General features: G+C 43.6%; 1 protein-coding gene across 4 annotated transcripts in view; it reads right to left on the reverse strand.

The window, feature by feature from the left end:
- Positions 1 to 1,964: 1,964 nt before the first annotated feature.
- RIOK1 (RIO kinase 1) overlaps positions 1,965 to 14,265 on the reverse strand; it is a 30,159-nt gene continuing 17,858 nt past the window's right edge. For all 4 annotated transcript variants that reach the window (XM_048839801.2, XM_048839800.2, XM_048839799.2 and 1 more), the window contains 6 exons: positions 12,325 to 12,431; positions 10,929 to 10,994; positions 9,381 to 9,500; positions 7,685 to 7,738; positions 6,389 to 6,538; positions 1,965 to 4,915 (listed from right to left, as the gene is read on the reverse strand). In XM_048839801.2, coding sequence (XP_048695758.2) covers positions 4,805 to 4,915; positions 6,389 to 6,538; positions 7,685 to 7,738; positions 9,381 to 9,500; positions 10,929 to 10,994; positions 12,325 to 12,431 — 608 coding nt within the window. In that variant the 3' untranslated portion in view covers positions 1,965 to 4,804. The remainder of the gene's footprint in view (positions 4,916 to 6,388; positions 6,539 to 7,684; positions 7,739 to 9,380; positions 9,501 to 10,928; positions 10,995 to 12,324; positions 12,432 to 14,265) is intronic.

A 14,265-nucleotide genomic window follows, 5' to 3' on the forward strand; every position in this document is an offset into this window, starting at 1 on the left:
TTAGTGCGCTAGCTCGAGCAAACATCTATCTAGCGAGCTGGGAAGCATGCTCCCAGCTGCACTGTAGGCATACCCTAAAAGTGCAGCCACCTCCCGTGTTGAGGGAAGCAAGCAGCCAACTGGTGCACAACATGCCAGGCAACAGCAGGACTAGGGAGGGAAATGTTTGGTTGGGACAAACCTTTACTCTGATAAAATAGAGCAGAGGATCTATAATGCTGCACAGGATGTCTCCTCTAAGACAGCTACCCCCAGGGATTGCATACAACTTGATTTTTAATGACACTTCTTTTAAAAAGCAAACAAACCTTTTTTTCCATTTTTAAATTAAATATTTTGTTAAGGAGCAGAAAATAAGTGCTGCAAAGAGCTGATAGCTGAATGCTTGAGGTGGGTGTCACCTGTGAAAGTTAACTGATGCTCTCAAAATAAACACCAACAAAAGAGTAGCTGTTCCCTGGCGAGTGATTACAATCAGTACTATAATTGCTGAAGCATGTGGTATGGAGATCACTTACTACTACTTAATTGCACAGAAAGCTACAGTTTGTACATCATGAACGCAGCCAGCCCTGGGACTGTCTTCTGTTGAATGAAGAACTATACGTTTTTCAGACAGACATTCTCTTGGGGGTGGTCTTTGTACATGTGAAAAGATCAGTTCTCTTTGGGTCTGTACAGAGAGAGAGAGAGTGTCCCACCATAATTCACCAATTTTTTTATGCATAAGTACAAAACTCATTAGCACTTTTAATATATTAACACAGATGGACTGAAACACACTGAAATCCCAAATGTTGGGGTGTTGAAATCCAAACCTGGACTCAATTCCACATTTTGCAAATGGCCCACACCTGAATAATTGGCCAAACCAGCTGTACCAGATTTGAACACCAAGAGTTTTGGCCTATTTGAAATCCAGATCAAAACAAGCTTATTCTTAACAATGGGTCTGAACTTGCAGTCCTCATACACATCAAAGACCTCTGGAATATAATGTGTTTGACTTTCATAAAGGCTACAGGATCGAGCTCAATATTTTCACAAATGAATGCAATTAAGAAGTCCCTCCACTATTTAAAAAAAAAAAAAAATACCCCCAAAAAACCCACAGGAGAGTTGTCTTGCTTGAGTTTCCCAAAATGTAGGTGATATTCATTTTATGTCCAGCATGTATTGAGAAAGAACTTGTACCTCCCTCTAGAGGAAGTAAAAATGATTTCCAATAAAGTTAAATAAAATGTGGAGCAGGACATTATACAGACACTAGGCCAGAGCTCTCTCTTTTCATCTAATGATGCTTTAACACACACGTTCTCAAATTGTGGTCCACGGACCACCAGTGGTTCGAGAGCTTCATTCAGGTGGTCTGTGGCTAGTTCCCTCTAAGGTGCGTGCCTGGGCAGCTGCACATGAGAGAATGAAGGGCCACCCACCTAATTAGTGGAGCCGGGCAGGCGTGTCTCCACTAATAAGGTGCCTGGACCCTGGAGACGATGCACATGTAAGGTGAGGTGGTGACCTTGGGGGGAAATACAGGGTAGGTGGGAGGGGGAAGTGGGGTGAGAAGAGGGGATGGGGGAATTTGGGATGTGCTGGCCTGCGGCAGCCAGAGAAAGAGGCGACTTTTCCCAGCTCCAGGGTTGCGGGTGCCAGAGAGAGCTTGCGGGCTGCCACGGCAGGGGAGAGAGGGCACATCCATCGCATCACTGATATTAAAATATGAGTTGTGTGCTTTTATTTGTAGAACAAAAAAAAGTTAATTAAGTTTTTTATATATATATATAACGCTTTTATCCAAAGCGCTTTACAATAGTTAGCTAATGGTACAAACAACATTTGGAAAGATCATTAAGCTGAGACCTTCAGCAATTTTCAAGTAGCCCGCGAAAAAAAAAGTTTGAGAACCACTGCTTTAAAAGAAAGAAGAAACAAAACAAACAAACAAACAAAACTATCTGAGCTTTTAGAAAAAATGTTATACATTTATTAATTTTAACAAAGCAAAACACCCCAAGAACTTACCAGTACAGGGATCCTTTGTTTTATTTTTAAACTATATACTGAACTATTTATCATGGTATCAATTTTCTTTTAATCAATTACAAACAAATAATTTAAGTACTTTATGAGCCCCCTGTCACTATTACATCTAAGCAACTAAGGGCCTGGTTCTTCCTTCCTTCCCATTTCTGAGCAGAGGGGAGTGAGACAAGTGGTGGGGGTGGAAGATCGGAGTGTGGACTCCCTAGCATGCTTTCCTTTTTTCTGTTACTATTAAATTCTCTCTGCAGCTGCCCTGTAAGGTCAGGCTCTGCTGATCAGGAATGGGCAGGGAAGGGGAAGTCAGCTGCACTCTGCACAGTATTTCACATCCACAATTTTGCATCCACAATCAATTTTTCAGGTACAAATTACTGAATTTCATTTCTACCTCCAATGTACCCACAAATCAGATAGTTAAGAGGTCCACGTCTACCCTTTGCACATGCATGTGAATGCATTCAGTTGACTGTGGCTGAAAAATTACAGGGCAGGCCAAGGGGTCTTGGAAAGTGTGGGCTCTTGCTTCTCAGAGACCGTATCTTGCAGTATCTTAGGTGTAACTCTTGAATACAGTGACTGATACAAGTACAACAGAGGCGTGTCAGAGCTAGTTTTGCATTCTTTCATCAAAATATTTCAGCGCAGCTAAAAACCTCCCCGTCAACATCTCCTTATGTGCAAAACTGGATTTACTGGCTTCACCATGGAGAACTCATCTGCACTTCTCCACCTTCCAAAGCTGCGCAACAGTTACATAAACAGAGCGTACATCTAATGTGTGAGAGAAGCAGCATGCCAATACCTGGCCCAGTACCGTCTTTATAAATGAGCTGAATTTTGCAAGGCTTGACCAAAGAATACAAATATGTTGTTTAGAATTGCAGTATCAGAGCAATTGCCACACCGCATCAGGCCATGTAAATCCAATATCCACTTCTCTCCAACAGTGGAGAGTGCTGGATTCCTACAAGTAGAGGAAGGTATTTAAAAAACCAACTAATGAACAACTAATATGCAACAACATGCCCACAGGGGAAAGTTTCTTAAGTCCAGTGCTTGGCTTACATCCTGAAGCATGGGGATAAAGCATCCCTTAATTTTTATCCTAGACAGTGTAACTGTGGATATTCATATTCTGCATGTTTAATCCTCTTGCATACTACTAAGCATTTTGGCCTACCTTTTCAGAAGTGACTAGTGATTTTGAGTGTCCCATGTGAGGTGCCTTAGAGGGGTCTGATTTTCAGAGGACAGGTGCTCAGCAATTTCTACATATCAGTCTCCTTTACAGTGTCTCAAGTTAAGTACCCAAAATCACTAGTGTCACTTTGACTCAGAGAAGCAAGGGCCTAAATTTTCTAATGGGAGTAGGAGCGGAGGGCACTCAGCACCTTGGAGATCAAGCTCTGGATGGTAAAAATAATACCAGTTTTAAGACCTGATCAAATGTCAAACCAATGTGATGATCATGATCTTATTCATACATAGTGAAATGAAATATGGCTGCTTTTTCATTTTAATTGTTAGCATTATCTACTGATTAAAAACAGTACATAGCACCCTTGTTAGAACCAACCACTTATATCTGTGCTATTCCTTTAGCCATTGGGGAGAACAAAAGCAGCTTATAATTAAATAAGCATCATAGTGAAGCTTTTTAGATTTATACTGTTTACTAGAATTTGAATAAAACCCATTTCAGAAGTATGCCAGTCACGAAACATTATGCTTATATTCTGAAATATATTCCAGACAACAATATAACAAAGTTCTGCTTGCATAAGCGGATCCAAAGCCATAATGATTTGAAGCTGCAGTCTTATGTGATGACCTCAGTACAGATGTTCTCACTCAAAATGGAAACATCTGCATGTTAAATTTTACGACTGGAAAACCCAATGAGCATTGAAACACAGAAGCAACAGGTATGGAACTGACACAGAAGAATTATTAGAAGCTTAACTACAATTACCACCTCTCAGCAGCTTGCAGCCAATTGACATCAACCGTATGAGAAGCATCGTAGATGGGGGAAAAGAGTTTTAAGGTGAAGCATTTCAACAGCTACACCAATATTTTCAAAACTTGGGTACCTCAAGTCAGGCACCTAAACCCATATTTAGGCACCTAAATCAGCGGCCTGATTTTCAGAGGTGCTGATCACTCATCGCTCCCATTGACTCCAGCGGGAATTGTAGTCAATTTAGGGAATTTAGCACCTCTCAAAAAAAAAAAAAATCACTCATGTTCAGTCCTACTTCCATGGCAGCCGATGGCAGTTTTGCCACTCGTGTTCCGTGAGAGCAGGTGCTTATATGTGCACCTACATAAGGACTTGTGCACCTGTATTTCCCCGCCATGTGAAAACACCGACCATGATAAAGTATAACTCAACGTCCATGCTGCTGTTGGGGTTTTCCTTTGTTTTTTAAAGAGAGAAACAAGTATGTGCTTCTCTTTTTTCTGTGTTGGACGAAAATCATAAAAAGCGCCTTCTTCTTGGCAGTCCAAGAAGTGGGAGAATGGCCACCTACGTTGAGGGCTAAAGGCTTTGCACATTTTTACACAGGCACACGAGTCAATCTTCTCCATCAAAAAAGCAATGGTATATGCTGCATCCAGCCAATCACAAGATTGGTAACAAGCCACCATCACGGTGAAATCTATATTTACATAAATAGAATATTTTGTAGCGAAAATAACTGATGGAGACCAATAGTAAGCAACAGCTAACCCTGCCCCCAAGATCAAAGCCACGTTATTTGCCTTTTTTCATTTTTGCTGTCTTCTCTTTTCGCTTCTTTACATGCTTTGGGATTTTGTTTTTTCTCTTCTCTCTTTGGGCTTCTTTAACCATCTTTTTCCTTTCCTATAAAAAGTGAACAACACTTCATTTACAAGAATGATCCAGAGCGATTGTGAGCAGGTTCCTAACACGTGATATGTTACTGTTAGAAAAGGTGGAGGACAGAAGTTAAGCAATTTTGGCCCAGGCTTTGAAATGCTGTATTAGGAAATTAAATGAACTCCACATTTCTAGAGATGAGACTGAGCCACAAAATCCAGTTTCCAAATTTCAGAGGCGTTTGAAGCCAGGAAGTTATGGTGGGAGCAACTGCCGAACATAGCAGATTACAAAGGGGATGAGAACTCATACTATTTAATTTGTAAACTCCACTCAACACAAATTGTAATAGGAATCTGATGCATGGCTTTCCAATATCCGGGCTGGACTACTGCAATGAACACTTTCATGGACTGCCAAGAGAGACCAATCCATCGTCTGCAAGGAGTTCAGAATGCAGCAACTTGATCATCATCAGAGCTGAAGGGAGGGGATTCGATACCACAACACTATGCAGCAATTTAAGTCAGATGGTGAATGCTATTTTATCTCACTGAAACAGCAGGTGCAATTTAGCTAAACAGAATACAATTCAAACTGGGATCTGACCAATACAATGCGATTAAGTAACATCCCATCCTACAAAAGAGAACAAGGAATGATGGTCAGAAGTGGCCAAGCACTCTCCATTTTACAATCCTAGCCCCAAGAATTTCACCACGGCACAGCCATTGTAGTTCAGATCTTTAGGCTCAATTTTAATTATCTCATCTTCGATGACACTTTAATCCTTTTGAACTGCACAGAGTTTTCCTTTCATGCAGCGCCTGGAATGCTGCTGAAGGGTAGGGACACTCTGTGAAATTCACTAAGGTCTCTGACCCACTGGAGTGGATCCACTGTGCAGGGTTCAGAAAGCCACAGAGCTGACACTCAGGAAGATTCTATACCTAGTCCTCAGGCAGAGCTGGGCTTCACACCCCAGCTCTACATAAACCCCTATGGATGCAGCCGGAGCCATAGCCACTGGGTCCACAATTATATAAAGTGGGTAAAGGTCATGGCCCCTCTTCCAGCCCAAGAGCTAGAAAACACGCTGTAGAATTGTGCTGTGCCCTGTTCACATCGGATTCTGTTCCCCACATCTCAGGTGGAGTTCCCCACACAAAGCTTATGTATTCTGGCTTGGAGGTGAGTGGGTAAGTGTAGGTTAAATGTAAGTGTAGGTTTAGCTAAACAGCCTGCTGTTTAAGTGTAAGTGTAGGTTACTCTATAGAAATTACATTAGCAAAACCCAAGAGAGCACTTCAAACAACACTTCATTGGGAACATTCAATCTCTGCTCTCATTTCTCTTAATTAAAATACTTAAAAGAATAAATTAAAAGCGTTTTTGTTCTCACTGAGCAGTAGATATGTCGAAAAATAGATATATTTGTCACTTGAGTAGTTCCCTGGAGCAGAGAGGGGAAACTGTATGACTTCCTGGCCAACTAACCTTTTTGTCCATGTCAGCATCAGTCGGTTGATCTTTGGCATGCAGTGGCTCTCCCTGTTCTTTACAGCCTGAGTCAGAGTCATCAGAACTGCCCCCATCTTCTGAATCTGATTCCATCTCCTCTTCTTTTTTTTCAAGGAGTGCAGGGACCTAAAGGAAACACAGAAGGATTTTGTCCCTAACCAAAAGTCAGTGGAACATTTAAAAAAAAAAAAAGACGTAGCATTTAAGTGGTAGAGCCTCCTAGAAAGAAAGTCTTCAGCTAATTTGTGTTTATCCACTTCTTCACAATCAATGTGCCTCTCGACACTGGTATTAAAATTACAAAAAAGAGAATGAAACAAAATTAATCCACGTTAAAAACAAAGGGTACAGTAAACAATGGAAATACAGCTTGTTGGGGACTTGCTTACAAAACAGTTGCACCGCTACCTCCCCACCACACAGAGTTGAAGTACTATTCAGGTCTGTGGTGTACAGCAGACCTTGGTTTTTTTAAAGAATCATACCAAAGCCAGTTTTAGCGGTGACCCACATGGGCTCTAGCAGTTAACAGTCAGGCATCTACAATGCAAAAGAGCCCTGTACTTTAATCATACTGGGGAACAAACGTGTTATAACCCGGTCGCTTGACATGGTTATATGTGCACTGTAGACGGGGTCTGCCTAGTGCTGTTTAACTAAGCACGGTTTCCAAAAGAGGAAAAACCCAACCTGGCTCCTACTGTAGCAGGATATCTGCAATCACTTACAGACTGGATAAACATGCTGTACTAATCAGTGTGTTTTTAAAGTACTGCACTGCAACATTTCCATTAGTTAGTACAATGCCCTATTCTGCATAAATGCTCTATGTACAACAATTACAGCACAAGTCACACAAAACATAACACTTGTGAAAATGTAGCATTCTATATAAAGTTTTCTGCACTGGGAAATCTCCCCCGCCTTCCTAAATGTAGATCTGGCCATATGTTATATCTTCCTATACTGACCATCTTGTGGCTCCTTGAGTATTTTTGTTCCCGAGTTACTCCAGCACTGGCTGAGTAATGCAAAGTAATTCCATATACTGCAGCACATGGTATGCAAGTACACAGTGGTGTAAAGATGCGATCTTAGCCCCTGATCTTGCAACTGCCTCTGTGCTGGAAGAACCTGCAGTCAGAACCTTCTGAAATCAGGGGGCTGCCTGTATGGAACCAAATGTAAGACCGGGCCTCATTTAATACTTCTCAGGCACCTTTATGAACAATGAAATTCACTGTAGAAGAAAAACTTAACAGGCCATCTTACCTTCTGAACACCTGACAAGTCCTTCTTCAGTCCTGTCACTGTCTGGTAGAGAATCTATACACCGGGATAAATGAAAATCAATTACCCAAAAACATCTAGCTGCAAAACTATCATTTTCAACCTGCCAACCAGAGAAAACAGGTGGCTGACTGTACCAGATATGCCTGTTTTCCAGTCCCACCCACAGAGCTCTCTGCACACAGACGGTAGATTTTGCACATCAGGTTTTAGAAACTAGAGATTCCCTAGGCCTGACCTTCACTTTTTGAGATCAGAGTCTGTTCCCTGTGAATCTTTCGTATGGAGAAACTTCACAACATGTACACGGAAGAGCTGAGAGGGAGAAGGCACAGCTCTCTCCTGTAAAGCCTTAGAAGGGTTTGTCTTATTATCAGCTCACTAGCACCATCATATATACGCAGTAGTGTACAAATGTGTTAGACACTGCACAAACACACAGAAAGACAGAACCCCACCCCACAGAGTTCGCGGTCTAAAATGACAAAACAGAAGAAGGGTGGAGGACAGAGATATGCCGCCCTTATAGACTACGCTGTCTATATTTTGCAAGCAATCTGGTGATTTGGCTTTTTCTTCGCACTACCCAGAATGGGAAGATCATCTAGAAAAGGGACAAATAATACTGGTTCAACGCATGTACACAGCCAATATGCTACAATGCACTGATGGCACTTTTTAAAAACAAAAACCAAAAAAACCCACAAAGGGAATATTGTGATTGACTTCTTTACTTAAATCATCTCCCTAATTTTCACGTATTAGAATCTTCAGCTATCCAGGTGTTTTTAATTATGTTCTTTTGTCACTCGAGAGGGGGATCTGTTTGGAAAGCCTTGTTTTTCTGAGCTAGAATCTGCAACTGTGCATAACATAGGTTTTAAGCACTCAGTCTCTACATTTTGTAACATGTCAGTAAATTGACTTCTCAGACCTTGAGCAAGATCTGCACTATTCATGGAGTAACAGAGGCATCTAACAAGGGCCTGATGGTGAGTGGTATGTGTACACAGGTAGCACAGAAGCTCTGTTATACAGCTCTATTGAAGTAAGGTTGATGGATGAGCACCTGCCTATAGTAGAGTTTTAGCTTTACTCTGGAAAGTTGGAAAATATCTAGAGTTTCCAACAGGACAATGAATGATGGAAAAATAAAAGTTCAGTGATTCCTATTACTAGACTCCAGGCACTATCTTATGTATTTCCACCTTACGCTTCTAGGCGAGCGCAAAAAATAATATAAAATTAGTTTCAAAGGGATGTGGCAGCATTTTAATTCTGTAAAAACAAGTCAGAGGTGAGATCCCTAGGCTGAGATATAACTAAGATCAATGAATTTACACCAGAGATTAATTTGGTCTTTCCCCCCACAATATATGAAGTTTAGTCCATACATAGCTGAAACTGAATGTCAAGTTGATTTGACAGCTACTGCACATCCACTCAGAAAGAGAATGTGATTGTTTGCAACTGATCCCTGACATGCTAGTGTGTCTTTTGAATGCATTCATTCTTGACGTTTTTGATGGTATATTGCTATAGAACCAGGATTCACCAATACTTCAAAACAAACCCCATTGGTGGTTCTTCCACGAGAATCCACAGCTAATGGTACCGCCTTGGATTGTCTCTCTCTGCCAACTCAAGTTGTTTGTAATGTTTTGGGAAGTCTACTTACATTATCCTGCTGCACGTTTAATGCCATGTCCTCTTCCTTCAATTTCATCATGACATCTACATCCCTCTCGTAGTTTTTAACTTCGGTCAGGGTTCGAGGGATGTAAGCTTTCTTAAATACCTAACAGAGTGAAATGAAACAACATGCAGATTGATTTACATCTAGTCCTGATTATAGGCTTCTTCCTTGGGAATCATCCTGATGGGTGTCTGTGATCAGACAACACCCATAATTTAGAGATCCCACCTCACTGTCTTTGGCCAGCAGCAGATTGTCTCTTCGTTGTGGTGGGTCCTACACTATGGAGCTCACCCATAACAACATCTTAAGATTTTATAATTAAGGTCTTGATAGCATGATAGCTATTGGCCTCCTTACGACCACCTCCATACATTGCCCCGTCCTCACCATTAATTTGTTTGAATACTAAGGGGTTTATTTAAAATGTCACACAGGAAGTTTGTGGCAGAGTAGGGAATTGAACCCATTGATGTCCCAAGTCCCAGGTCAGTGCCTTAACTACTAGATCACCCTTCCTCTCACAGTACAGGTCCACTTAAATTATATATAAACAAAAACTTCATATAAATTACAATAGTGGATCTCCTTACACAAGATCAGCTTGCAACAATATAAAATATGTAACGAGGTTCGGCCCTCTCCTCTGAGGTGCTGAGCACCCACTGAATTCAACAACACAGATGGACATACATGAAGTTCTATTGCCTTCAGTGGGAGCTGAGGGTGCTCAGGACCTCACAGAAGGCACTGTGCACCTCACAGACTGGGCCTTTGGTTTATAAACACACCAGCAGTTAGCTAAGGGACAAAGAGTGACCTGTTTTAAAAGTTCTTATCTGGTACAAAATGCCCCTCAATATACTAAATTCAGGTTTTATTGCAATCCATCACTTTGCTGCTGACAAGTTAAAAGAATCAAATCAAGACAGTGATTTTGTCTTATGCTCCCATGCTAAACAATACTGTCAGTGAACCACACATCCTCAACGATGCAAAGAAAACAGACCTATGTTGGCTACTGCTGCATCAGAAATAAGCAGAGAGAAACATTACCATAATTAGAAGACCCAAATCAGAATCTCGGAGAGGGAGCTGGAATTGTTTTTCAGTCAATATGAACAACCGGGGGCAAAAACTATTCACATCTTAACACTGTATGAATCCTCATTTTAGCACATTATTCTTTCAGCCATATTTGCAGAAGCTCAAAGATTTCCCCTTCATTGCTAGCTGGGTCCCTTGTAATGTCTAAGTTCAAGACCAGTTATAGCCAAGCATGTTGGTCTAGAAAACATCCTAATGACACAGGTGATGCTGACCAGAGATTGCAAAGAAGATATCATGAGAAGTGTTTAGATATCATTTAAAGAACCATTTACTATCTGAAAGCCTCTCCACTTAGCTTAGGATGTATCAGTGTATTAAATGTAACATTCTGTGGATCAGGGTATCAAAGAGAATATTTCAAAAAGTCTTCAAAAGGGATACTGCAAAGATTCCCTCCTGGCGGAGGAAAAAGATCCTCACCTCCTCATCCACGTTATCTTGACTGGACCTTTCTTCCTCTGTTCTTTGGGTTGCTATTTCCATCACCTACAGCAATATGAAATGCAATACAAAATCATCACTCTTCACAATCCAGTCCCTCACCTAGCTGTTCCTACCTATATTTCCCCACCTCCACTCCATTTGCTGGGAAACTATTCTCTCTCGCTCATGTAAAACACTCCAGCTTTTCATACCACAATGCCTTTAGTGACCCCTAACGGTGCTGAACACTTCTGCAGGGCACACCCACTTAAATCCCACTCCTGGCTACTGATCTACTTAATGAGAGCAAAAAAACTTTCCCTCCACTCCTGCCAATCCAAACACAGAGCCAAATAATGGCTGTCCCTACACCAGTGTGGGATAACAGGTCACAGGAAGCCTCTGTCTGCTGCTCATGCTCTCACACCGGAGGTTGCCACACTCCGCAGATGCAGAGTTGCTGCCAGCAGCACTGAATAGCCAGAGGAGCATGCATGAGCAAGATGGGAGTATTGTAGCCACATCCTACTCCCTCCAGCCCAGTGTACCGGCGAATACCGAAAAGCTGTGCAAGTGTTTATGGGCTGCTTGGAAGCCCATATTGCCCACTACCTAGCATTCCAGGTTGGGGCAGGAATAATGTCTCCTGTCACCCCATTCCCAACATGGCTGAGGTCAGGATACGGGAGTCTTAATTTGATCCTTCACCATCGTTGTTGCTTTGACTACCCGAGCTGGGATTTACCGCAACAGCTAATTGGTAAAGGAGAATGCAACGTGGTTGCTGGGGCTGATGACACACCGAAGGGACTGCTAGAGCTAGGGGGCTGGAAAGTGATCATCTATTCACTAGCATCCCAAGGGGCAACAACTGAATCCCAGCTGACTTTAAACGCACCCCTGCTTGAGTCAGAACAAGACTCAACAGACACAGAGGGAACGGGAAGAGAGCAGTGGTGGATAACTGAGACCAGCCTGAAGTATTCCAGGTGTGGGGCCTTGAGCCAGCATACCCCTCTCCTCCTAGAATAGGCAGGTTCCTTTCATCTTCTGGACCAATCAGCATTTAGCTGGTGATGCTGGGTATTTTAGGGTGGAGTGTAAGCCTCCCTCATTCCACTCAAACCCATTTACCCCCAAGTCCACCTCACTCGTCCCACTCATACGCCCCACCCCACACAAACATGGCAGGGAGGTGTGGATAAGTTCCCACGGCTTACATGTATTGATGTTAAAACATTTCTATATATTTTTTTAAATTGCTGCCTCATTATACAATGCACAATCTTTACTGCAGAAGCATCGTTGTGGGATAAACAGGACAGATGAGCTTGAACCAGATCTTATTTTACTCCTTAAATCTTCTTACATAAGCAGGAACTTCAAGTCTGACCTTTGAGAGATAAGCATCCAAGTTGTTGCTTGTGATAGAAGGATCTGTAATAAACTCAAAGAGCTCTCTGACAGTCATCACTGCAACACTGTACTTCCAGAAAAAGTCTGCCAGGAAGCAGGGAAAAAAAACAAAGATAGCATGATTCAAGTTCACTTTATGCTTCTACACCACTGAAGTGATAGTAAATACAGAATAATGGTTCTATGAATTGAGGAACTTCCCTACAAGGTTTGCAGAATCCCACCAGGTGTGGTTATCAGAAAACTCTTGGTCACCCAAAGCCCAAGTTGCCCACCTTTCAGATACAACAAATGTTGAATGAAGCACGCAAATTCAAAGCCCAATCCCTGTTCCTATTGAAGTTAAGGGCAAAAGTCCAATAGACTTCAGTGAAAGCCAAATGCGACCAGGAAACAAGCGAAAAGCAGGAGGGTGGAAGGGAAGGCTTCATAAAGGATCAAGCAGTTGCAGTACATTGAGATTAAACTTTGCAGATGTCAACCAGTGAAATTTGCAGTTCTGGAATTTCTACAGATGAGAATCAAAGGTGTGCCCTGAGGTACAGTTAAGATGTATTTAAATTTCATTCATAGGGGGACAATATGGTGCACATCTTAGGCCAGGGGTCGGCAACCTTTCAGAAGTGTGCCGAGTCTTCATTTATTCACTTTAATTTACGGTTTCACGTGCCAGTAATACATTTTAACTTTTTTAGAAGGTCTCTCTCTGTAAGTCTATATATTATACAACTAAACAATTGTTGTATGTAAAGTAATCAAGGTTTTCAAAAAAGTTTAAGAAGCTTCATTTAAAATTAAATTAAAATGCTGATCTTACGCCTCCGGCCCGCTCAGCCCACTGCCAGCCTGGGGTTCCGTTCACCTAGGCCGGCAGGAGGCCGAGTGGGACCCTGGCTGGCAAGGGGCCGGCAGCCAGAACCCCAGACTGGCAGTGGGCCGAGTGGAGCCAACAGCCGGGACCCCAGACCAGCAGTGGGCTGAGCGGCTCAGCCCGCTGCCACTCAACTCGCTGCCGGTTTGGGGTTCCGTCCACCAGCTCCTGCCAGCCAGGGTCCCGGCTGCTGGCCCCGCTCAGCCCGCTGCTGGTCTGGGATCCCGGCCCTGCCCACATAGAGTGGGTACCTACCTTCTCCCTGGTTCTAGCCCATTCTCTTCCTCTCTCTCTGCACTGAGCGGAGGGTGGGAGTGCACTGAGCACAGGGCTGGGGGTGAAGAAGCAGGCTGGGGGTTGGGGTGTAGGGTCTGGCCAGGAGCTAGAATGAGGGAAGGGGCTCAGGGTTGGGGCAAGAGGTTTGGGTGTGGAGTGCTTACCTGGCCAGCTCCCATTTGGTGCAAGGGGTGCAGGTAGGAATGTGTGGGGGGGGTGCAGGAGCTCTCGTTTGGTGTTCAGGGTGGGGGTGGGAATGTGGGATGTGCAAGAGTCAGGGCAGAGGGCTGGGGGCATGTGTGGGGGGTGCTGGAGTCAGGGCTGGGGTCATAAGGGAGTGCAGGGGTCAGGGCTGGGGTGTGTGTGAGGGGGTGCAGGGGTCAGAGCAGAGGGCTGGGGGTGTGGACCAGGGTCCTGAGGGTGCTCCCCAGCCCCCTGCCCAGAGCTGCTCAAGACATGGGGCTGGAGGGGATATGCCCTGATTCCACCCCCCTTCCCCAAGACCCCTTCCCCACCTCTTCTTCACCTCCTCCTGGAGCAGGGACTGCAAGGGCCATCAGCTGATTGCAGCAGGGAGGGAGAGGAGGAGGGGCAGGAACCCAGCATGGTGGGGGAGGGGGGAGCTTGCCTGCTCTGCAGCAGCAGCCGACAGGACCAAGCTTCAATGTGTGTGTGTGTGGGGGGGGGGGGGCGCAGCAGCGGGTGTGTGTAGAAGAGCAGGCTGGGACGGGCAGGGTTTGTAATGGCACACTGTTGCCCGCTGGGGTCCCG

The sequence above is a fragment of the Caretta caretta genome, chromosome 2 (genome assembly GCF_965140235.1).
Source record: "Caretta caretta isolate rCarCar2 chromosome 2, rCarCar1.hap1, whole genome shotgun sequence".
Taxonomy (NCBI): Eukaryota; Metazoa; Chordata; order Testudines; family Cheloniidae; genus Caretta; species Caretta caretta.